Here is a 25,389-nt window from a genome sequence, read left to right as displayed (position 1 = left end):
CCACCACCGCCAACCTTCTACGATGCCGCGTGCCAGGGATGCAACATTTTGGGCCAGCGCTCCCCTCCCGTTGCCTCCTCCGCCGCCTCCTCGACAAGTTCCTACTCCAACAAGTACACCTGTGGTAGACCGCCGCGGTGTGGACGGTGCATGGGCGGACAGTGCAAAAAATCAAGGCCCTTAGAGACTATCGACGAGCTCGTGGTCTCTGTTTCAAGTGCGGTGAGCGATGGGGCCATGACCACACATGCCCAACTACAGTCCAGCTTCATGTTGTGGAGGAACTACTGGAACTTTTTAATGTGGAGGCAAGTGCAGAAGAGGATTCCCAGCATGACAGTGAAACAGTCCGTGCCATCTCGAAACAAGCACTTACTGGAGAAGTGTCAGCTCGAGCATTTCAGTTGCACGCATGGATCCAAGGGCACGAGGTGCTCATGCTCATTGATTCTGACAGTTCGATCTCCTTCCTCAACAGTCGCCTGGCAGCGGAAATGGAGGGTGTTCAGCACATGCGAAAACCTTGTCGAGTAAAAGTAGCTGATGGAGGCGAGCTCTCATGCTCTCAGTGGCTTCCCAACTGTGCTTGGTCCTCTCAGGGTCATGACTTTTCCACTGACATGAAAATTCTCTCACTGGGCACTTATGATGCCATATTGGGGATTGACTGGTTGGAAGCACACAGCCCAATGATTGTTGATTGGATAGCCAAATCTGTGATAATCAACACTCCAGACGGTACAGTTCATATTCAAGGGCATCAGGTAGATAGATCAAGTTCAGTAATCGACAGTCTCCAACTCCTCAGTCTGCTCAAGCAAGGAGCTGTTTCTCATGTGGTTCATTTGTACCAAGTGGAGCTCACATAAGAAGATCAACGTGCCACGCCAAAAGCTATTGCAATGCTGCTTAAAGAGTTCCCTGATGTGTTTGCAAAACCCCAAGGCCTAGCCCCCACAAAAGTGTGAACACCACATACCTCTCATGACAGGGGCGCAACCTATTAATATTCGCCCGTATAGACACAAGCCAGAGCACAAAACAGAGATTGAGAAGCAAATTGAAGAAATGCTCAAAGCTGGAATAATCCAAAGGAGCTCTAGCCCATTTGCATCCCCAGTGATTTTGGTCAAAAAGAAAGACGACACATGGAGGCTCTGTATAAACTATCGCCATCTCAAAGCAATGACTGTGGTGGCCAAGTTTCCGGTGCATGTCATTGAAGAACTTCTGGATGAACTCCATGGGGCAGTATGGTTCTCCAAACTGGACTTGCGGGCAGGTTATTATCGGATCAGAATGGCTGAAGGGGAGGAGTTCAAAACAACATTTCACACCCACTCCGGCCACTTTGAGTTCAAAGTGATGTCAATGGGATTGGCTGGAGGACCAGCCACTTTCCTTGGAGCCATACATGATACCTTGCAGGCTTTGTATCGCAAATGTGTGCTTATGTTCTTTGATGATATCCTTGTATTTAGAAAAACATGGCAAGACCATCTGATGCATTTGCGCCAAGTGTTACCGCTTCTGAGAAGAGATCAATGGAAAGTCAAACTTTCCAAATGTTCTTTTGGACAACAACAGTTGTCCTACCTGGGTCAAACAATCAGTGACAAAGGGGTGGCTATTGATGCAGACAAGTAAGCGCAGTGCAGAAATGGCCACAACCCACTAATGCTAAAGAAGTGCATAGCTTCATGGGCCTTGCTGGATATTACAGGCATTTTGTTCGAGGATTTGGCATCATCACGCGACCATTATTTCAATTTCTCAAGAAAGGTGTGTCGTTTGCGTGGACAACGAATACGGAAGAGGCATTCCAGACGCTGAAGAGCAAGCTAGTGGATGCCCCGGTGCTGTCCTTGCCCGATTTCAGCAAGAGTTTTATTGTGGGAAAAGATGCTTGTGACACCGGCGTAGGCGCTGTTTTGCAGCAGGATGGCCACCCCATTGCATTTATGAGCAAGCCTCTCACCCCAAGTTTCAAGGGTTATCCACATACGAGAAAGAGTATCTAGCTATCACCTTGGCAGTCGAGCAGTGGCGTCCATACCTGCAGCATAAGGAGTTCACGATCCTCACTGACCAAAAAAGCCTCATTCACCTGGAAGCACAACGCCTGTCCACTCCATGGCAGCAGAAGGCAATCACTAAGTTGCTTGGGTTGCAATACTGTATCAGATACAAGAGAGGGATTGAAAATGGGGCCGCAGATGCCTTATCACAAGCTAAGCATGCAAAACACGTCTGGGTCGTGTCTGTCTGCCAACCAACTTGGTTACAAGATATTCTGCACAGTTATAACTCAAATCCTCATGCTCAGCGCTTGTTGGAATAGTTGGCAATCCGACTAGATCCTAAGAATAGATTCACAATAGTGCAAGGGATTCTCAAATTTCGCAACCGCATTTGGCTTGGCGGCACCACAACACTCCAGCAACATATTATATCAGCCTTTCATGACAGCCCTATGGGCGGGCACTCAGGGTTTCTAGCCACCTACATCAGAGTACGCAAACTCTTTGCATGGCCTAAGACGAAGACACATATCTTGCAATATGTACGCTGTTGCCAAGTCTGCCAACAGGCAAAACCAGAGCAGGTGGCCTATCCTGGATTACTGGAACCTTCACCAGTACCAATAGAGTCATGGGAATTAATCTCAATGGACTTCATTGATGGATTGCCGCAATCCGGGCAATATAACTGCATTTGGGTCATCGTTGATAAATTCACCAAATTTGCTCAGTTTCTGCCATTGGCTCACCCATATACGGCCTCCAAGTGTGCCTTGCTCTATATGACACAAATATACAAGAACCATGGGTTCCCTGGGGCTATCATATCTGACTGTGATCCGGTGTTCACAAGCCATTTTTGGCAAGAATTGTTCAAGTATGTTGGGATAACATTGAAGATGAGCTTAGCCAATCACCCGCAGACGAATGGACAGACCGAACGAGTAAATCAATGCCTGGAAACCTTCCTTCGCAGTTTCACACATGCATGCCCAAAGAGATGGAGTTTCTGGATTCCCTTGGCACAGTTCTGGTACAACTCTTCAGAGCATTCGGCAATAGGTATGTCTCCCTTCTGAGCAATGTATGGACATGAGCATCGTCACTGGAAGATCACTTCCACCAACATGTGTGATGTGCCCTCTTTGCGTTCATGGCTGGACGAATGCGCCACAATGCAAAACCTGTTGCAACAGCATCTGAACCGCGCCACGCAATACATGAAGCAGCAGGCAGACAAGAAAAGAACCTTTCGGGCTTTTACAGTGGGAGAGCAAGTGTTCCTCAAACTTTAGCCGTACATACATACTTCGGTGGTGACCAGAGCCAATCACAAACTTGCTTTCAGATATTATGGTCCATACCAGGTGCTCGAACAGATCAACTCGGTAGCTTACAGGATACAGTTGCCTGAGGGAGCTCGTGTACATCATGTGTTTCACGTTTCACAGCTCCAACATGCACTTCTGCCAGGTATGGATGCCAGTTCCCAATTACCCACTCTCACTGATATACCTGCAGTACCAGTGCAAGTTCTCCAGAAACGTTGGCGTGACCAACGGGGCATAAGACGGGAGCAAGTGTTGATCAGGTGGTCAAACCCCCAGGCTCTGGCCGACTCCTGGGAGGATCGTATGGAACTCCAGGCACGCTTTCCGACAGCAACGGCTTGGGGGCAAGCCATGTCACAAGAAGAGGGGGATGTCAGCCTCCCTGATGTACCAAGGCCACCAACCAGCATCCACACCCAGGAGGACCCAGCCACCAGTACCAGCACACGCCCCAGGCACTCGCTATCATGGGCCGGAATGTGCCAACTCTGTTCAGATGGAGGGATCAACTACTTAAGCCAGGAGGAACGAGACCAGAGTCATCCAGAGGATCAAGGCGAACGGCACCGGCGGCTACCTACTCTCTTTTCCCCTTTCCACTGTTCTCGTGTTCGTCCTGTACCAAAGAATACTTCTCCAATTCATGTAGCCTCTTGTACCTAAGCTACTACTTCAGAGAGCTAGATCAAGGGAGGATCACTGGTATCTTAACAACCTGCTTCTCTCTTACACTTAGCTCTGAAGTCGCCACATCCTCCAACTATTCAGAAACCTGACTGTTATCTGAAAACACGGGATTCACCAAGAGTATTGGCAATGAACATGATGATAGTTTGAAGTATAAAGTATACAAGCATATAACTCGCACGTCTCACATAATTTGCAGTTCTCAACTGAGCCGGGGCACAACAAATTAGTATTACAGTTTTGCTAAAGCACATCTAGATGTGCCATAAGTATTGCACATCTAAGTCCTATGTCACTGATCTTGCGCGGAGATTTGTGTGGATATTTTCTTTTTTCTTTTTCTTTTTGTTTTTATGCTTGATTGAGTCACTTAGATGTGCAATAACTAACACAATGTAAAAAGTGTCCACATAATTTAGAACAGAAAACTCGTACCATTCAAAAGAATATTCATGCATTGAAAAAATGTTTGTTATATTTTCACAAAATCTTAATATAATGTAACAATGCCTGCGTAAGTCATAAAGAATGTTTCATATGATTAAAAATATATATTTAACACATAAAATATACAAATGTTCCAACAAAATGCTCCTGAGTTTTTATGAAAAGATTTATACAATGTAAAAATATTCTTGCAATCTATAATACGTAAATAGTTCATCCCCACCATCTTATTTGTCTTCACATGCAATCAGCCATACTCCACCTGATACACCCACTGAATGGGACTATCTTTTTTCTGTTGATTCAGTGCATATGAAATAAAATAGTTATTGTGAGGACACTACAATATCTGAATCTAATTGATGGTCCTGTGTGCGTACATATTCAGAAAATGGTTACTATTTTTTTTCTTTTGATTCAGTGCATATGAAATAAAATACAGTTTTGCTAAAACACATCTAGATGTGCCCTGGTTATTGCACACCTAAGTGATTCAATCAATCTAAAAAGAAAAAGAAAAAGAAAAAAAGAAAATACCCACACAAATCTCCGTGGAAGATCAATGACATGGGACTTAGATGTGCAATACTTATGACACATCTAGATGTGTTTTAGCAAAACTGTTTAAAGAATGCGAAGAACACCTTTTCAAGTGCTATCTACTTTTTCTAAAAGTTGCACAAACATTATTTTTACACTACATGCACAGTTTTTAAATGTGTGGACATTAAAAAAATTTAAATAAAGTAATTTTGAAATATCTATATTTTTGCAAATACAAAAAAAGTGAAATAAGAAGAAAAAAAGGAAAGGAAAAAAATGAAAGAAACAGAACGAGCTAACTTTTTTAGGCAAACTCACAAAGCTTTTATTGCACCGTCACGTTTATAGGGAGAAAGGAAAGATCTCCAGGATGGCCTAACCAAACACGGCGACCGGTCCCTAGAGTTAAAACATGCTTTGTTAGTTTGCGGACCTCGATATTCGAGATTCCTTTGCACCTGCAAAAAAACAAGAAATAAAATTACTAGAGTGCTCCTTGATCTCATGCACCACTGCTCCATAAGATGATGAGGTCCCTTTCTAGATCGCATCAACAGCTAACTTGCAATCGGATGCCACAGTTTTTAAGGGACATTTACATCTATGCTCTTAATTTGCGCCTACTCTCAGATTTACCACTAATTTCAAAGCCTGCTCAAATTTGCCCCTCCGCTGTTAGGTGCACTTACAGAAAATACCCTTCTGTGCCGTTACCGTCCGGTCAAAGCAGGTCAAAGCCGGTCAAAGGGCTTTGACCATCCTGAAAAAATAGCAAAAAAATTCTAAAAAATCTGAAAATTTGTGGGATCAAAGATACTCAGGTTCGCAAGGTGCGTGCAAAGTTTCGTGCTGTTTGTACATTCCAAGAGCTCGTGTCAGAGGAAAAACAATAAATATGTAAGCCTGTGAACAGTAAATTCAAAAAAAATAGTAAGAAAATTCAAAAAATATGAAAATTTTTGGCATCAAAGAGGCTCGGGTCTGCAAGCTGCGTGCAAATTTTTGTTGTGTTTGGACATTGGAGGGGCTTGTGGAGAAAAAAACAAAATTTGGCTCGGGAAAAAACTTGGGAAAAAATGACTATTTTGTTTTTTCTTGCTAGAGCTCCTCGCATGTCATTTGATCACAAAAACTTGCAAGCACCTTGTGCACCCAAGCCACTTTGATGCCAAAAAATTTCATATTTTTTTAATTTTTTTTGCTATTTTATTTCAAATTTATTGTTCACAAGCGTGCAGATTAACTGTTTTTCCTCGCCACGAGCTCCTAGAATGTCTAAATAGCACGAAAATTTGCACACACCTTGGGCACATGAGTATCTTCGATCTCATAAAATTTTAAATTTTTAAGATTTTTTTGCTATTTTTTCAGGACGGTCAAAGCTATTTGACCGGACGGTAACGGTGCAAAAAGGCATTTCTATAAGGGCATCTAACGGTGGAGGGGCAAATTTGAGCATGCTTTCGAATTAGGGGTATATCTGATTAGGTGGTTCGAGTTAGGGACAGAAATGCAAATGGCCCTTTTTTTAAATGTAGAGATCACCTGCCTGCTAGGACCGGTCCAGTAGCGTGCCGTGCAGAGGCGAGGGGACTCTCGCACTCGCTCCGGGCTAGCTATAGACATGCCCCCATCACTGTGCGTTATGGCTGACTGTGCGCCGCACCAGGTCGCTGTGCATCAGCGCCGTCACGCTGGAACACATTGTAAATTTGAAAACCCTAAGTTTTCAGATCAAACAAAAAGTATAACGAATTTGGTGTGTGAAGTCGACAATTGTTGTAAATTTATACGTCGTGGTTCAGCTACCAAAGTATAATCTCACGTCTCAAACTCACAAGTGCGATTCGTCACCTAGCGGGTAAGAGCATCTCCATTGTGCCCGCCCAAATATGCCCTATATGTTTTATCGATGGGTTTGAATATTTTTAGGCCTTCAACACATGTGTCCACATCGAACCGGACATTGGTGGAAGAGCATCTCCATTGAATATTTTTAGGCCTTCAACACATTTGAAATCTTCAATTCGGCCTCAAAACGAGGGACGCTTTAAGAGAGTTCGGACGTCCATCACATCAGAGTTCATCACCTTGGACACACCTAAAACCTCGCCCGGTGCTCGCAGTTTTTACATTGATGGAAGCTTGCCGGCCTCCCACCTGCCCGCATTCATGCTCGGCAGGCAATGCATCGCCCGAGGATCCTATCTCGGTTATTAGAAGCAGGCCGACAAGCCCCAAACCCTAGCTGCCTCCAGTTTCTCTCATTTCAACCCGTCCGTACCACCGCCACATGGAGCAGAGCCCTTCACCTCCACATTCACATTTCCATTGTTCGCCGCCCCCATGATTCATTCGAAGATAATGTGGTACAAGATGTTGACATCGAAGCGCCATACGGAAATCACGGTGGGGACATGCGCCAGACCCACAATGCAGTGGAACAACCTCCAAACTCTCCAGAGCTGAGACCGGAGAAGGAGGAAGGAGAGCAACCCCATGGTAGTAGAGAAGGTCTAGGAGGAGGAGGAGCCCACAGAAAAGGAGGAGGCAATGGTCAATGATGCCTTGGCCGGTGGGGTAGACGTCCTCTTCTCCATGTCCGATACGGAGGATCAGTTCCACCTCGCGCTACTCTAGGAGCACCACGTGGTGGAGGCGCAATAGGAGACGAAGCGCGGGGATGACGTAGGTGTGGCATCGCTCCTTATGGACTAGGAAGTCGTTGGCAAGAACCAGCCGATGTACAACATGTCCGCACAGAGCCACTGCATGGTCGAGCGAGAGAACCACAAGATCCACATCAACGACGTGCAGTGTGTCGTCCTCTTCTCATAGCTCTTCCACTCCCGGGTTCATCGGGATGTTGTGGATACGTTCCGCCGCCAACAATGGCGAGGCCGACGGCTCCAGGGTGATTGATCTCACTTCTTACAGAGAAGAGTAGGATTTAGAGTAGTTTTTGATGACCTCTTTTGCATTCTAAAAGTTAAGAACTGTTATCCATCAGCGTTGCATGAATCAATGTCCGCCTTATCTAAGGCCAAACCCAACGTATGACCCCAAATGGCCGGTTGCCTCTGTTTGGGAGTAAATGGACATAAAACGCGACACAACGTGTGGGAGTAAACAGACAAACGTCCATTTTTTGTCAGCTTTTGACCCATTCTCGGCCTAAATTTGGGTCGCGTTTGCGTCAAAATAGACGCACGCGGACAGGCGGAAACATGTGTCCTTGTCGTCCTTTGGCCCGTCATCGGGGGCACAAACGCCCTTTTTTTCTCTTGCCGCTTGAATCTATCCCGTCGGTGGTTCGCCGACAAAGACAAGCTCGATCGTCACCTAGGCTAGGCACTCGCCCAACGGCTCGTCGACTCACCGTTGCCGGTCATAAAGGGCTACGACTGCCCGCGGAAAGCCGTGCGATGTGTTTCTACCACATCGGAATATCCGGGATGGATGTTCTTCAAGTGCAAAAAAATGGGGTATGTGCTTCTTTTTGATTCGGTTGTTCACCGGATTGAGCGCAATCTCGGTAGCTCATTGTTTGCTCAAATTTGTGTGTAGGATGGATGCAAGTTTTGGTATTGGAAAGAAGAACAAATCGGTTTATTGATAGAACGAAATTTGATAGATGTTCGTGCACTCATTGCTAGAATAGAGGTTACAAATGAGATTAGATGTAAAACAACGTATACTTCTTTAGAACCAAAGAAAATGTGCAAGCTCGAGAAGCCGCGGATCAACAATGAAGACATAGAGAAGATATTAATCTAACTAGTGAGAGCAGTTACGGAAGTTGAATATCTTTTAAAATCTTTAGTTATGGTTCTTATTTTCTTTGGTCTTGCTATTCTAACGAAAAATTGATGAATTATGTACTACAATGTATCAAAATATTGTTTATGAAATAAAAATGTGTTTTCAGTGATAAAAAAATGTACACATAGAAACTCCGGCCGGCCGTGACGGACCACATGTGTTCGCGCGTTGAATGCACGGCTAGCGCATCCAATAAAACGGTTGGACGCTGCCCCATTATCCTACCCAAACGGACAAAATTCAGACAAAACAAACACCCGCTTAAACTGTGCGTTGAAGTTAGCCTTAAAGATTGCATTGAATGGGCGACGTCCGGCCGAATTTGGGCGGAGTCGTCCGAACACTCTATGGACTGAAGGCATCCGACCGGTGATCACCGTTAAAGATGCCCCAAGGTCAATGCGTTTATTTAAAGGAAAACGAGCATCGTTTCTGACGTGATCGGTGCATTTGTCCGTTGGTCCTGTGTAAGATTCTTGTACGAGATATACCTCGAAACGAAACATATATGTTCTTGTAGAGTACTAAATTAGGGGTTGACAAGCTTGATGAGGATGCATGATAGCTATCTCGATTTAGAAACAAGCGGTACCATGGAGCTATCAAAGATTTCCTATTCCTTAACGATAGCGACAAGCCAACATCCAGAAAGGTTGCCACAAAAGGGAGCAGGGGCCGGAGAGTCGAAGGATATGGCGACGTTTACCGCTGCAGTCCGACATGTTCTGGTGCTCAACCAGCCGACGGCCGAGCCATGGCAACAACTTTCCCTGCACCTACACTCTCAGCGTCGACGATGTGGTAATCATGATCTATCAAAACAACAATACATATTCCGTTCCTTAACTTGTTGTTGATTAGTGTAGATTTGATCCTTCGATTTTAAAACCAAACAAGCCCCCTAAGGTTCTATGAATCGAGACGACCGGGAGGCGGAGACGAGGCCACCAGAGGCGGCCGGACTACCGCCGCTGGCTCTTCAATCCCGTCCCGGCGGCCGTGCAGCTACACATCAGATCCATCCGGTGTCTCCTATTACCCTAGCGGCGGCGTCGTTGGGCGGAAAGGAGGAGCCGACGGGATCGGGTGGCGCTCGTGGCGATCTGCCGCGCGGTGAGATCGGACGGGTGGAGGCGCGATGGGTGCAGTGGCGGGCGTTTTTCTCCGACGGGAAAGATCCTGTCATTTGGATCGAAGGGCGTCTTCGATTTACTCCGCGCTCGCGATGGATGGCTCTCCTTGATCTGGAGAACGACGTCCTCGCTGGCGATTATCTCCCGGACGGCGGCAAGATTGAGGTTGGTTTTAGATTCATTCTCGATTTTTATGAAGTGGTCGTTGGAGAATGTATGCAGGTGGATGTACAACCGAAGTCACTGGAGGACGGAGCCGATGGTTCATGCAAGACCGGGAGGGCGGTTTTGGGCGCTTCTGGAGAGTGATGACGAGGAGGAGCAGGTCCAGGGCCATATCCCCATGAAGAATGCCGGAGTTCCCCTGGCCTTGCAGATCGCTGGTTCGTCGCCGGAGCCTAAGATCAAGACCGAACGGCGGCGCTCATCATCTCAAACTTCTAGACCGGCCATGAAGCCGTGGAGCGGTCCAATTCCTAAGGTAATGCGAGAACTGGTAGTGTTGTCAGACTTTTTGCCAAAAAATTGGTCTCTTGTCACGCGGAAGAAGAAGAAAGCACGGCGGCCGCCGGTGGCGCAGGCGCCGGAGCCGGTGACCGACCGTTCGTGCGTGATTCGGGCGGAGCGGATCTTGCGTTTGAACGATCTGCTGGGACCTGACGGACTGGAGAAGGTGGGCCTCTGTGCGGGTGCACTAGCGTCTGGGCCGTCGGGTGAGGGAGATTTGGAAGTGGGCGGGCCAGGATTAGCGGGGCTAAAGGCCCAGGCAAAACCGGCTGGCGTCGAACGGGCTGTGAGGCTTACGTGCATGAGATCGCATCGGTCGGCGTGTAGTCGCATGCACGTTTGGGTCCTCTCTGCCGAAACGTTGTTATCGCTAGGGTTCACCGCCGCGGACGGATCGGTTTTCCTTCGGCTGTGCGTGGACGAGCGAGGCGGGCATCGGGCGACTCTGGCACGCTTGTGACGACGGCAGGCGAGAACGAGATGCCGCCCAAGGCTCAGCCATCGGCGAAGACTCAAGCGGCGTCGGGGGCCCAGACTACGGCTGTGCCGGCTGCTGTGGCGCCAGCGCGGGCTGCGGTTCCTGCTGCCAGGGCTGCGGCGCAGCCGCCGCCAGCAGTTGCGCCCCCTCTGCCGCAGCGTTGGCCTAGACAGATGGCTGGCGGGCGGGGTGGTGCTGCCAATGGCGTAGGTGGCCGTGGTTCGGGCGCATTCGCAGGTGACAGCCGCAACCCACCCCCCCTGTGGTTAGTGGGGTGATGATGGCTACAACGCTTACGGACATGGCTTTCATCGCGGTTCGTCGTCCACCGATGGTGGGCGGGGCTATGGTTGGAATGATCACGGTGCTACCGGTCGAGGGTTTCAAGGACCACCGGGGAATTTTGTTGAGGGTGCGGTTGGCCCGAATAATCGATTCCGGGGACGCTACCGAGGTGGTCGTGGTGGTCACCGGCGGCCTCCTCCTCCGCGCAACCTGCCCGTTGCCTCAGGGCAGGTCACGACACTTGAGGAGATGTCCACCGATGATGCTGGTCTTACTCAGGCTGTGGTGGAGACGGTTCGGGCCCTCGCCGATGTGGCAGTACCGGTGACCACTCAGCCTGATGATGCTGCTTCCGACAAAGGTTCGAAGAAGGCCGGGGGTGACAAGCCGTCCAAATGGGCGACTAAGAAGAAAAAGCTGCTCTGTTACCGGTGTGGTGAGACGGGACACTTTATGGTTGATTGCTCTGCTGAGTTATGTGATATTTGTCAGAAACCGAAACATGTGGCGGCGGAGTGTCCGCTTCTTCTTGGGCCCAAACCGACGGTTAACATCTATGGGCTTTGTTGTTCTGAGTTGATGTTTTTTGAGACACCAAGTGTGGCTCCGGTGGCTCCTGCCATTGAAACCTCCTTCCCTGGGGTGGTTAAGGTGGTTAATGGACCTCTCACTGAAGCTCAGATTATTCAGCAGTTGCGGGAGTTGGCACCGGGGAACTTTAACTGGTCTCTTGTGAAGTTATCAGAACAGACTTTCAAAGTGGACTTTCCATCTAAGGAGGATCAGAAGAGGATTCTCAAGTTTGGCATGAGTAGAGTTACCAGCACAAGTTTTGTGTTACAGTTCGATGAGTGGAAAAAGAAGGAGCCTCAGGGTATGCCGCTGACTCAGATTTGGGTTCGTTTTTCGGGGGGGCCATCTGAACCTCTGGATAACTTCTTGGTCACATGGAGCCTGGGATCCTTGCTCGGTAAGACGGAGCAGGTGGATATGCCCTTCACGCGTGCTCATGGTGTGGCGCGCTTGCTGGTTAGTGTGGCTAACATCGAGTTCCTACCAGATGTGGTAAGATGGACTTACGAGGGCATTGCTTATATGTTGGATGTCGAATATGAGGACCCTGATCTGTTTCAGGAATTTGAGGAGATTCATCATATGGATACTTCTGAGGGGGGAGGTGCTCCTGGGAACCAGGGTTGTAGTGCACAAAATGATGGTGACAAGGCTTCCGGGCCTATGGATTCGACTAAGGCAGGAGAGTCTGCTCAGGGGAAATCACCGACTGTTCCGTCTAATATGTTGCAGCTTGGATCCGTAGGAACTTTTTCAGCGCCTTCTCGTCTTTGGAGTGATCGCGTGGATATGGATGATCCGTCCGAACATTTTGCCGCCGGTGATTACGGGGCATGACTCTGTTTTGATCTTTGACGGACCGGGAGGAACCACTGGACAGCAGGTTCATGTTACTCCTCCTTCATCTCTGTTGCCTAGGATGGAGGTGACGGCCTCGCTGGACGCTTCGGCGGATATGGGCGGTCGGGAGGACCCGCCCTCTTGTGCTATGTCTGCACCGACCTCGAGGGGGCCCAAGGCCTGCACGGTGGCTAGGGGCTCCTTGGGCTCTCCGGCGGGTATGGGTGGGGCATGCGGGCAGGAGGCCCGGTCCCCTGTGATGCTGACGGCGGCGGCGCCCACGGCGGGCTCGGCATTCATCTCCACGTCACCGCGCGCGGGCGGAGGTGTGGCCGTGTAGGAGGCCGCCGTCACTCCGTGCCCCGTTGCGGTGGGAGGGTCGGGTGACGCGGCCGTCTCACCGGCTTCCTCTCCGGAGCACCGCGCGAGGGTTTCCCCGGTCCCTGCGGTTGGCGGGTCGCCCGTGGACAGGCCGTGGGAGTCGTCGCCGTTTTGTTCTCCTGCCCCGGTGGCTACGGCCCGGGGCGCCGCTGTTGGGGGACGGGCAGGAGGCCTTTCCCCTAGCAGAGCTTCACGCAAGGAGGTCATCGCCTTTGGCGGTATCCCGGATCCTGTCTCCCAGGGGAGGCGGGTCAGCGGGAGGCTGCAGGAGCAGCCTGACGTTGATGACATGCAGCTCAGGTGTGCTTTGAGGGCTGCCAAGTTGCGTGACGTCGAGATCTCCACCGGTATGTCTGTTAATAAGTCGAATTCCATTTTGCATTTTACTAATGATGAAATTATTCATAATGCAAATCAAATAGGAGTTTCACTTGGTAATAATGATATTGAGATATCTAGGTCGGTTAACGACATTCTTCATTTGGAAGCTGAACGTGCGGTAGATATGATTCGTCACATTGCTGCAGTTAAACCTATGAACGACTCGGAGATAGATGCGCTTGGGGTTAGGGTTCTTGATGGCTTGTGTGCCGATCTTGACCCTGCATTACCCGAGACGAAGGAGGACACCAATCCTGAGACGTTTCTTCATGTAGATGAGCCCTTGGTGCTAGAAGCAGAGAATGAGGGTGGTGATCAGGCTGATGGTCACATTAAGCCAAAACGGACGTGGAAACAGAAGGTTTATCCAGCCTCGGCAGCGCGTAGGAGTGCTAGGATACGTACTGCCAAAAAATTTCATGATGAATTATGAGAGGCATTTTCTGGAATAGTAGAGGTCTTAGAGACTTGGCTAAAAGAAGGTTTCTAGCGGATGCTTCTCTTGAACATCATTTGGATTTTATTGCATTGTCTGGGACTGGAAGAAGAAACTTCACTTCACAATTTCTTGCCACTTTGTCCGGGGGGGGGGGGTAGATTTTGACTGGCATTGCCTCCCCCCTCGAGGAAGATCCGGTGGGGTTTTACTTGGGGTTAAGTGCGAAACGTTGGAAGTTCGGAGTGTAGTTTTGGGGGAGTTTGCTGTCAAGTTTCGAGTTAGAACTAAGGCAGATGGGTTTGATTGGGCTTTGGTGGCGGTTTACGGAGCTGCGCAACCAGAGCTCAAGCCAGATTTTTTGGTGGATCTGGTTCGTGTTTGTGGTAACAAACAGCTTCCTCTCTTAGTGGGGGGGGGGGATTTCAACATTATCCGAAGAAAAGAGGAAACGAATAATGACAATTTTGACGGCAGATGGTCGTTTATGTTTAACACTATTATCGAAAGCTTGGATCTCAGAGAGATAGAGCTCTCGGGTAGGAAATTCACTTGGGCTAATTCGTTACCGGTACCGACGTTTGAGAAACTTGACCGTGTCCTAGCAAGTGTCGAATGGGAATAGAAGTTTCCTTTGGTAATAGTGCAGGCATTGACACGAGGTGTCTCTGATCATACACCATTACTAGTCGACTCCGGAGTTCAAACTTTTGTGGGAACAAGAACATTTTCTTGTTTGAACTTGCTTGGTTTGAAAGAGAAGGGTTCCTCGAGTTGTTAGCTCGGGAGTGGGCTAAAGACTCAGGAGGAAGGACACCCATCGAGCGATGGCAATGCAAGATTCGTCATCTCCGAAGGTTCCTTCGTGGATGGGCTAAGCACATGCATGGGATTTATAAGGCGGAGAAGGAGAGACTTCTTCTACTTATTCAAAACCTTGAAGTTAAAGCAGAAACTTCTATCTTGGATTCCAGTGAGTTGGAAACAAAGATAGAGGCGGAGATGCGACTTAAAAAGCTTCTTCGCGAGGAGGAATTGAAGTGGGCGTTGCGATTAAGGTTCGCAAAATAGTACAAGGCGAGGATAATACTCAATTCTTTCATATGATTGCTAATGGGAAGCATCATAAAAAGAGAATTTTCCAACTAGAACAAGACGAAGGGACGATAGTTGGTCAAGACAATCTGAAAGTCTACATTACCAATTATTATAAGTAGTTTTTTGGTCCTCCGGAAGAGAATTTTGTGTCGTTAGATGAGTCTAGGGCTGAGGATGTTCCTCAACTTGAGACTGCCGAGAATGAGCTCCTGACTGCTCCTTTCTCGGAGAAAGAGATGTTTGAGGCCATTGCACAAATGGAGAATAACAAGGCTTCAGGACCGGATGGGTTTCCGGCGGAGTTCTACAAAAAGTGCTGGCATTTTATTAAGGAAGATTTGATGCCCATGTTTCAGGAGTTTTTTGAGGGACAGCTTCAGTTGTTTAAGCTGAATTTTGGAACGATAACTCTTCTTCCTAAGAAGACAGAGGCTGTTCGCATTGAGCAGTTCAGGCCTATATGTCTGCTTAATGTGAGTTTCAAAATCTTCACCAAGGTCGGGATGAACAGACTTACGCAGATTGCGCACTCTGTAGTTCATCCGTCCCAGACTGCTTTCATGCCTGATAGAAATATCCTTGAAGGGGTTGTTGTCTTGCATGAAACGCTCCATAAAATCCACTCAAAAAAACTTGATGGCGTAGTTTTTAAAGTGGATTTTGAAAAAGCATATGATAAAGTTAAATGGCCTTTCCTTCAACAAGCTTTGCGTATGAAAGGTTTTGATCCGGCCTGAAGAAACCAGATTGATTCCTTTACGCAAAAAGGGAGTGTAGGGATTAAAGTGAATGACGACATAGGACACTATTTTCAAACACACAAGGGGCTAAGGCAAGGAGACCCGATGTCACCGATCCTCTTTAACATAGTGGCTGATATGCTGACTATTTTAATAAGTCGGGCAAAGGATGCAGGGCAGGTAGGTGGCCTGGTTCCACATCTAGTTGACGGAGGGATATCCATTCTTCAGTATGCTGATGATACTATCATCTTTATGGAGCACGACTTGGCGAAAGCAAGAAACATGAAGCTGCTGTTATGCTTATTTGAACAATTGTCTGGGCTCAAAATTAACTTCCACAAGAGCGAATTGTTTTGCTTCGGAAGAGCAAATGAGGACCAGGAAACGTATAAACAATTGTTCGGCTGTGAATTGGGTTCATTACCGTTTACGTACTTAGGTATACCCATTCATCATCGTAAGCTGACTAACTTTGAGTGGAAATGCATCGAGGATCGTTTTGAAAAGAAACTAAGCTGTTGGAAAGGGAAGCTCATGTCATACGGAGGACGATTGATTCTGATTAATTCGGTCCTTACCAGTATGCCTATGTTTCTCTTATCCTTTTTCGAGGTTCCAGTGGGTGTCAGGAAAAGGTTAGATTTCTACCGATCTCGATTCTTTTGGCAGAATGATGAGCTTAAACGAAAGTATAGGCTTGCTAAGTGGGATATAATCTGTAGGCCGAAGGACCAAGGGGGTTTAGGTATTGAAAATCTGGAAGTCAAAAACATATGTCTCCTTAGCAAGTGGCTATTTAAACTGTCGTCTGAGACGGAGGCTACTTGGGCACAGATTTTGCGTAATAAGTATCTTTATGCTAAAACCTTGGCCCAGGTGAATGTGAGGCCTTCCGACTCACCTTTTTGGAAGGGTTTGATGAGAGTCAAACAATTCTTTTTCAACAAGACAAAATTTATTGTCGGGAATGGTGCTACTACGAGGTTTTGGGAGGATACGTGGCTTGAGGAGACCCCCCTTGAGGGGACTTCAATATCCTACTTTGTACAACATTGTGCGATGTAGAGAAGCGTATGTTGCAACTGTTTTACAATCCACTCCCCTCAATATTAGTTTTCGAAGGACGCTAGTTGGAAATCGTTGGGAGGCCTGGCTCCATCTTGTTAGACGTTTAATGGAAGTCCGGCTGTCCCAGCAGCCAGATCAGCTGTATTGGAAACTTACTAAGAACGGAGTGTTCTCGGTCAAATCAATATATCTGGATGTCATAAACTCTAGCGTCATCCCTTCCTCGATACACGTTTGGAAAGTAAAGGTTCCCTTACGAATCAAAGTGTTTATGTGGTTTGTGCATAAACAAGTCATTTTGACTAAGGATAACCTGGCAAAACGCAACTGGGTGGGCTCTTCTAGGTGTAGCTTTTGCGATCATAACGAAAACATCAAACACCTCTTTCTCGATTGTCCGTTGGCTAAGATTCTGTGGCGGTCGATTCATATTGCGTTTAATATTAATCAGCCCACCTCTATCCAACATGTTATTTGGAACATGGCTTGATGGGGTCGATTCCGATACTGCAAGACACATTCGTGTTGGCGTTTGTGCTTTATTTTGGGCAGTATGGAACTGCAGAAATGATTTAGTCTTTAACAGATCAACAAACATTCACTTTTTGCAGGTTATCTTCAGGGCCACGGCGTTCATCCGTATGTGGTCGCTACTCACTCCGACGGAGGCCAGGGAGCGTTTGGTTACTGCGTCTACCCGATGGGAGATGGTAGTTCGGGATATTTTCAACCGGTTTGGATGACGGTCATGTAATAGGATAGGCATGTAGTGCTCCTATTGTATTTGCCAGCCGGTTGTGGCTTTGGTTTTTAGCTCTTTTGAGCTTTTGTTTATTTTCGCACCACGTTACTTGGAGACTTTGTTACTGGATTATCCTTTTAATAATATGAGCCGTATGCATCTTTCTGATGCAGAGGCTGGGGTAAACCCCCTTTTCGAAAAAGAAAAAAAAAGTTTGGACTTTGGAGTGATGTTGAACTAGAAATTTAGGCCGGAAATTTCTTCATGCGTACTACATCTAATAGTGATAATGTGCTTATGTTCATCATTTTAACTTAATATTCCATATGACTTGGATGTTCTTTTCCACTTGTCATGCTTGATATTCAGGGCTCGTGCTAAGTACCAAATCTCCATCATATCCTGAGGCGGAAGTGCATGAATGGAAAGGTGGTGAATACACACGACACACGGTGAGCTTATATACATATGAAGTAACTCATTTTGAGCTGAATAATCACTATTACGCACAAGCTAACAAACATACCTATTGAACTAACCCTGAACAGAACTTCCTACAGGATGAACCAACCCAGATACAACAGATGACCAATGACATAAGAATGGCACTGGGTCATTGGGCGATGCTGAGACGTCAATGAATGTTTCAGCCTACGACACGGCGTTGGTCGCCCTTGTTAAGAACCTTGACGGAGGAGATGGACCGCAATTCCCCTCGTGCATCGACTGGATTGTTCAAAATCAACTACCAGATCCATGCAAAAAAAATCAGATTTTTTTCCTTTTTACATGTTATATCACTTGACTGAGACTTCACTAAGTCCTAGTCGACTGAGACCTAGCTAGCCACATCCCTTGTATTATAGTCTGTATTTTGAAGGTGTTGTCAGGTTTTCACCCCATAGTACACTTCGCTGAAAGTGTACAGGTTCTTTGACAGTGTTTGAACTCTCTCCCCCCTTTCTCCGTTCTTGACTGTCAAACTATTGTTGTATTTTCGTTATGCTTAGTAAAAGAAAGGGGCGTGCATTGCTCGATGCAGAGACTGAGGTCATTCTCCTTTTCAGAAAGAAAAGTAAAGGGTTGGCCTGCTTAAAAAAACAGATATATCAAGCCCTCAACATCTTTTATTCATTTTTAAAGGAAAGACCAAATGTGTAATTTAGAGATGACCATTTCTGTTGTAGGTGTGTCATTTATCCAAGAAAATATGAGCAGGTTGGTAGAAGAGGAACAAGACTGGATGCCATCCGGCTTCGAGATTAACTTCCCAGCCCTCCTAGAGAAGGCCAAGGACCTAGATTTGGACATCCCGTATAATCACCCTGTTTTGGAAGAGATATACGCCAAGAGGAATCTAAAGCTCTCTAAGTATGCATACCTACACCCCTAAACCTGGATTTCATTTGTACATTGATATGTAACTAAGCAATCATCTTTTTTTTTAGAAAAGGGGGATGACCCCCGGCCTCTGCATCTGGTCGATGCATACGGCCACTTTATTAATTATTATCACAAAACCTTACAAAGCCATACAACAGCAAGACTAAAGCCACCGTCTAAGCAACATCTGTCGCTACACCTATTCAAATGATGAAGGGGCGCAGATAGCCTGGGCCTAATACCAAACAGACATCGCAGCCAAACCTAAACATCTAAGACCTGAGGTCCCAACCAAGACGCCTGCCGGGTATGGGGCACCTACCAGTCCGGCGCACTCCTCAACCAGGACGCCTGCCGGGTATAAAGCCGCTGCAGCCACCTGCCACAAACACATCTTCAGAGCTACCAGAACTAAGCAATCATCTGAATCAAATTGTAGGATACCTCTGGATGTACTACACGCCGTACCAACGACACTACTTTTCAGCGTGGAAGGAATGGCAGACTTGCAACTGGACTGGGAAAAGCTACTCGAGTTGCGTTTTCCAGACGGCTCCTTTCATTCCTCTCCTGCTGCCACAGCTGCTGCACTCAGTCACACCGGCGACAAGGAATGTCTTGCATTCCTGGAACATCTCGTCAGAAAGTTCAAGGGGGGAGGTAAAATCACTACTTCTTGCACAACCAGCACGAATGCACACTTTTCCCTTTGTATTGGCCCATACTAATATTGCCATTCAAATGAATTCATTTTCTTTCAGTGCCCTGTTGCCACCCTATGGATACTTTTGAGCAACTATGGGTGGTCGATCGGCTGATGCGTCTGGGGATATAAAACCACTTCACAGCTGAAATTGAGCAATGCTTAGATTTTATTTACAGGTAACTTGAACTGGGTCCTAAAATACATTCAGTCAAGATTTTAGCCTAACTACTTGTCCGGCCTATATAAAACTAGTTACTCCCTCCTATCCAAATTAGTTGACGCAGCCTCTATACAATACTTACATTGTATAGAGGCTGCCTCAATTAATTCGGACTAGAGGGAATAATTAGCCTGGCCAAACCATCAAAGTATCATAAGATATTATCAAATATATATATGACCCAACCATACATCTTCTCAGAACCTAGTAATTAGGTCATTGCCTACCACAAATGTCCATTTGTAAACGAATTCATTCTCGACTCCCATGATACCTTTCCAGAAGGGTGAATTGGTTGATTCAGCCTGATCCTCAGCGAGAGTTTTAGATTATAGGTATTTATTCCTAGCAAGTCCTATCAAACTCTGTTCTTAGTAAGGACTCTCTCCGTTCACTATTATAAGATGTTTTAGATATTTTAATATGAGATACATACAGACCGAAATGATTGAACAAACACACTAAACGTGTTTACTTACATCCGATGTTTGTGGTAGACATTGGGTCGCTCAAGGTTTACCTACACACTAAAACGACATTTCTCTTCTCAAAATGAGTGAACAAAATATGTTTTTGTCTCTCAAGTTCCCCAAAAGAATAGATTTGGTCCCTCAAGGTTTTTTGGTAGACGTTTGGTCCTTCAAGTCTCAAAACCAGATAAGTTTCGTCCAAAACCAGATTTTGAACATGTTGACCGGGTTTGACCGATGAATAGTAAATTCAAAAAATAGCAAAAAAACTGAAATTTTGTGGCAACCAAGAAGCTTGGGTGTGCTAGGCGTGTGAAAATTTGTGTGGTGTTTTGACATTCAAGGAGCCCATGGCAAAAAAAAACAAATTATGGCTTAAAAAGCCAAAACTTGTGTTTTTTTGCTAGAGCTCCTTGGGTGTTATTTGACCACAAAAATTTACATGCACCTAGCACACCCAAGCATCTTGGTTGTCATAAAATTTCAGAATTTTTTAAAATTGTTTCCTATTTTATGAATTTACTGTTCATCCGTCAAACCGGGTCAACGTGCTCAAAATCTGGTTTTTGACCAAACTTATCTGGTATTGAGACTTTTGAAGGACCAAATGTCTATTAAAAAAAATCTTAAGGGACAAAATCTATAATTTTGGGGAACTTGAGGGACCGAAAACATACTTTTCTCCTAGAAAAAAGATGGAACATCTTATAATAGTGAGCAGAGGGATTATCTTAACAGACACTTATTTCTAATCTCTATATCCTCCACCCCTAGACCTCCTTGCTCCTTACTCCTTACTCCTTAGGACGACTTATCACATCCCACCTAGTCAGGCGGAATTTACGCTTATGTTCAACTTTAAAAAATAGAACTTAAAATAATTTGGAAGGCATGGATGCTAGTTTGAGAGGAGCTATATGTATACACTTTGAACAGCCGCTGGACTCAGAAGGGACTAGCTCATACCGTGCACTGCCCAATCACGGATATTGATGACACGGCCATGGGTTTCCGTCTGCTCCTTCTGCATGGCTACGACGTCACTCCATGTAACTACTCCATCTAAATGGTGCTTTGGCATGCAACTATGTTATGTTGGATCTACTTTGACTAATGTGCATCTACAATAATGCAGCCGTGTTTAAGCACTTCGAGCAGGACGGCAAGTTCTTCTGCTTCTCCATGGAGATGGAGACCAACCACGCATCTGTCACCCCAATGTACAACACATACCGTGCTTCTCAGCTCATGTTCCCAGGTGATGACGACGTTTTGGCACGGGCTGGGTGCTATTGTCGAGCATTTCTCAAACAGAGACATGCCTCCAACAAGTTGTATGACAAGTGGATCATCACCAAGGACCTGCCAGGTGAGGTATGTGCCAACCAACTCTAGTTATTTGTAAGCAATTCAGCCAGACCATTGACAATAAAAATTGCCCAAGCCATTGCCATGGATATCATCACTCTTGGCTGCCGGAACATTTGTTGCAAAGAAATGAAAAAAATCTTCAGAATCCAAATCCAAACTTTGTTTCATTCAAGGAGATTTGAGCATTCTCCGTCACATAATTAGGAAGAAGCATAATACTTGCTTCCAAGCTTGGATAGCATCCAAATTCTGATTTTCTGTCATTAGGTTGCCTAGAGCTGGTATTGGTTGACCCATTTTTTTCATTAGTTAAGTTTCCTATTATTTATCCCCCCCCCCCCCCCCAAGCCCCCATATTTTCTACCATACTTATTCTGAAAATACCATAGAATATTTTTTCTACTGTTTAGAGCTTCAGAAAACAACAGAGTAATATGCAATTCTATGGTGCCTTGTACTACTTGTAAAAACAGGTCGAGTACACATTGGACTTCCCCTGGAAAGCAAGTTTGCCCCGAATTGAAACAAGGATGTATCTTGATCAGTATGAAGGCAGCACCGATGTTTGGATCGCCAAGGTCCTCTACAGGTAATTACCATCCTATATATGCACTCTCTGTCTCAAAAAGCCTGTCTCTTGATACAGATGTATCTACACATTTTGGGACATAGGTAATAGTATTCAGCTAACTTGTGATACTAGACCAATCGTTAATAGAAATTTCTGGTGGCCAAATATTGGTCACACCCTTGGTTCTGACACTTCAATTTTTCAGAATGGATCTTGTGAGCAATGACCTGTACCTTAAAATGGCAAAAGCTGATTTCAGAGAATACCAAAGGCTTGCCCGACTTGAGTGGAATGGCCTCAGAAAGTTAGTAGAGGCACTTTTGCCACCTCTATCCTCAAGTTCAACTAATTAGCTAGCACATATATACGTACATGACAAGTATTCTTATTCCAAGAGTGCTTGCCTTTGCCTGTATGCGCAGGTGGTATTTCAGGAACCACCTGCAGAGGTATGGTGGGACTCCAAAGAGCACTGCGCGCTGACGACCTACTTCTTAGCCGCAGCAAACATCTTCGAACCAAGCCGAGCATCAGAACGTCTAGCATGGGCTCGCATGGCGGTGCTTGCCGCGGCGGTGACCTCTCGCTTCCGACACACAGGGTATACAGCTTGGTAGTTTTCCTTCTCCGGAATTTTGTTTTACGGAATATATGTCTAGATTTGGCGGTACGAGTTGGGATGCCACAATCGCGAGGTGTTCTACGTGGATGTTTTTTCTTTCTTTTTCCTCTTTACAAGCTAATTTATTCGGTATTCTTAATAATTAATAATATACAACTGCTTGCATCACTCGATAAGAGGCCGAGAATATTTCCCTATTTTTTTTCATAAAAAATGTAACATGTGCCTGGCTGTGTGCACGCATTGCAGTTGCAGGGGACCAAAGGATTCAACGGAGAACCTTGAAGAGCTTATCGACCTTGTTTCCTTTGACGACGCTTCCGGCAGCCTTCGTGAAGCTGTAAAATTCATCAAACCCTACCCTTAGATATATATATACAGCTGGTATTATGATGTTGATATGAAGCAGCCGAGCTTCTTTTTTCTTTGGTAACTGCAGTGGAAGCAATGGCTCATGGCATGGACTGCAAATGGGAGCCATCGATCCATTGACGGGGATACAGCACTGCTGCTGGTTCGCACAGTCGAGATCTGCTCGGGAAGGCATGTCTCCGCCGAGCAGAAACTGAACCTTTGGGACTACTCCCAGCTCGAGCAGCTCATCTCTTCCATCTGCCGCAAGCTTGCCGCAAAAGTTCATGCTCAGGTGCGTATGTACATGCATCGTATACCCTGAATCCATGTATACGTGTACGTTGCATACTTGTATGGTATCTGTAACAAAAAAATGTTCGATTCTGAGAACAGAATGGTGGAAGTGTGGGTACAGAGGACTTGGACCGGCAAGTTGATTTGGAGATGCAAGAGCTGTCTTGGCGTGTTCATCAGGGTGCCCATGGCATCAACAGAGAAACCAGGCAGACTTTTCTCCACGTTGTGAAAAGCTTCTACTATTCGGCTCATTGCTCACCTGGAACAGTTGATGGCCACATCACAAAGGTCATATTCGAGGATGTCATCTAGGATGAACCACCTTCTGTCCTGTCTATGTTCCTGTTGGTGAAGAAATAAATTGTGCTTGTGGAAACAAATCTCACTGTTAATCTGCCGCTCTATCCAGTCCAGATAATGTCTAGACATAGTTATGTATAGATCTGGTCCATCTGGATGATTCATAGTATATCTCAGTGTGAATGAATGTATTGATGAGAGAAAAATCAATCAATAAAGTATGAATGTTCTCAACACGGGCAAAACAAAGTGATCTGTGGTTTCTTATTTCCTCGGTGAACTTCTCTTACATGCTAGAGTGAATCGACTACTCAGTGTCGCTTTTACATTCAAAATAGTACATCACATTTTTCCACACGCTGTACTGAGAAGCGGAACTGACAAGCGCGTGCTAGAAAGTGGTAAGAACATTGGTACTCTGCGCAGTGCAGAGTTCAGGATTCAGAGCTCGACTTTCTTGGTCTGGCGCTCTTCGCCTCCAGCGGCACCGGCGTCGCCGATGGTCTTCTTGGCAGCGGAGCTATCGTCGCCCCCGGCGATGCCAACCACGCGCGGGCCCTTGATCTGTTCGGGCGCCAGCTTCCGGAAGCGCACGGTGAGGACGCCGGCGTCAAGGCTCGCGGCGATGGAATCGAGGTCCGCGTTGTCGGGGAGGCGCATCTGGCGCCAGAACTTGCCGTAGGAGCGCTCCTCCCGGTGCCAGTGGTCGCCCTTCCGTTCTTCCACCTCCCGCCGCCGCTCGCCGCTGATCCGCAGCACCCGGTTCTCCTCGATCTCCACCTTTAGGTCCTCCTTCCTCATCCCTGGCACGTCGACGACGATCTCGTGGGAGTCGGAGGTCTCGCGCCAGTCCACGCGCGCCATGGACACCATGGCCACGTCGTCGCGGTCGAAGCCGAACGGGACGTGCTCCAGGATCCGGAACGGGTCGGCGAGAAGGGCTACGTCCTGGAGCGGCGATGCCACCGCGTCATCGCGGGATCCACGACTGCCGCCTCCGCTCCCGAACCAAGGGAGGATCGCGCCGTCCGCCGGCGCCACGGCGAGCGACATTGCCGCCACGGCAATGCAGCCAAGCGCCAAGAAGCATCGAGTCGACATTGCTACCGAGCTCGAGGACGCCCTTCTCTGAGATGCTACGCTAGCCGTGTGTGCGCAAGCGCTCTGTGTCGGCGTGTACTCTTCGATCTCGTGGGTCGTGATTTGTTGCCTTGTGGAATGTGACAATGAGAGCAGGTGACTTGATGACGACGGACGGCGAGGGTGTCTTCCATTTATAAGGGCTTGGAAAGCTGGGAAGCGGTGGAAGGTGGAGAGGTGGCGAGCGAGCGAGAAGGTTCGTCAGACAAGGGCGGTCGAGAGGTTTCGAGCGTGTTCAGAGGTTGGCGATGGCGGGAGAGAGTTCCCGAAGTCTCCACTCCCAATGGGCCAATCGACGTTCCTGCTAGTAGAGGGGGAGTCTCTTTTTTTGCGAATAAAGTGCAGAGGGAGTCTGGTGGGCTTATACGTAGTTTTTCCTTAAGAGTCTGGGCTCAAAATGTAAGAGCAGACCAGTCCTATTCGGCCTGTAGGTCACTGA

General features: G+C 46.9%; 1 protein-coding gene and 1 pseudogene across 1 annotated transcript; one reads left to right on the top strand and one right to left on the bottom strand.

The window, feature by feature from the left end:
- The first annotated feature begins 9,543 nt into the window (after positions 1-9,543).
- Positions 9,544-23,822, top strand: LOC125541772 (syn-copalyl diphosphate synthase-like; annotated as a pseudogene).
- Positions 23,823-24,048: 226 nt separating this feature from the next.
- On the bottom strand, positions 24,049-25,071 carry LOC125541771 (23.2 kDa heat shock protein-like). The gene has a single exon (XM_048705105.2). It carries the CDS (start codon positions 24,909-24,911, stop codon positions 24,252-24,254), a length of 660 nt encoding a protein of 219 aa, XP_048561062.1. The 5' UTR covers positions 24,912-25,071; the 3' UTR covers positions 24,049-24,251.
- Positions 25,072-25,389: the final 318 nt, after the last annotated feature.

This window comes from Triticum urartu, chromosome 2A, assembly GCF_056163025.1.
Source record: "Triticum urartu cultivar PI428250 chromosome 2A, HENAU_Tu73, whole genome shotgun sequence".
NCBI lineage: Eukaryota > Viridiplantae > Streptophyta > Magnoliopsida > Poales > Poaceae > Triticum > Triticum urartu.
The sequence above is the reverse complement of the archived record's forward strand: the minus strand, read 5'-3'. Positions and strand labels throughout refer to the sequence as shown.

Excerpts from the sequence above, each read along its gene's own strand:
- LOC125541771 (XM_048705105.2), bottom strand. The coding sequence starts at position 24,911 with ATGTCGACTCGATGCTTCTTGGCGCTTGGCTGCATTGCCGTGGCGGCA.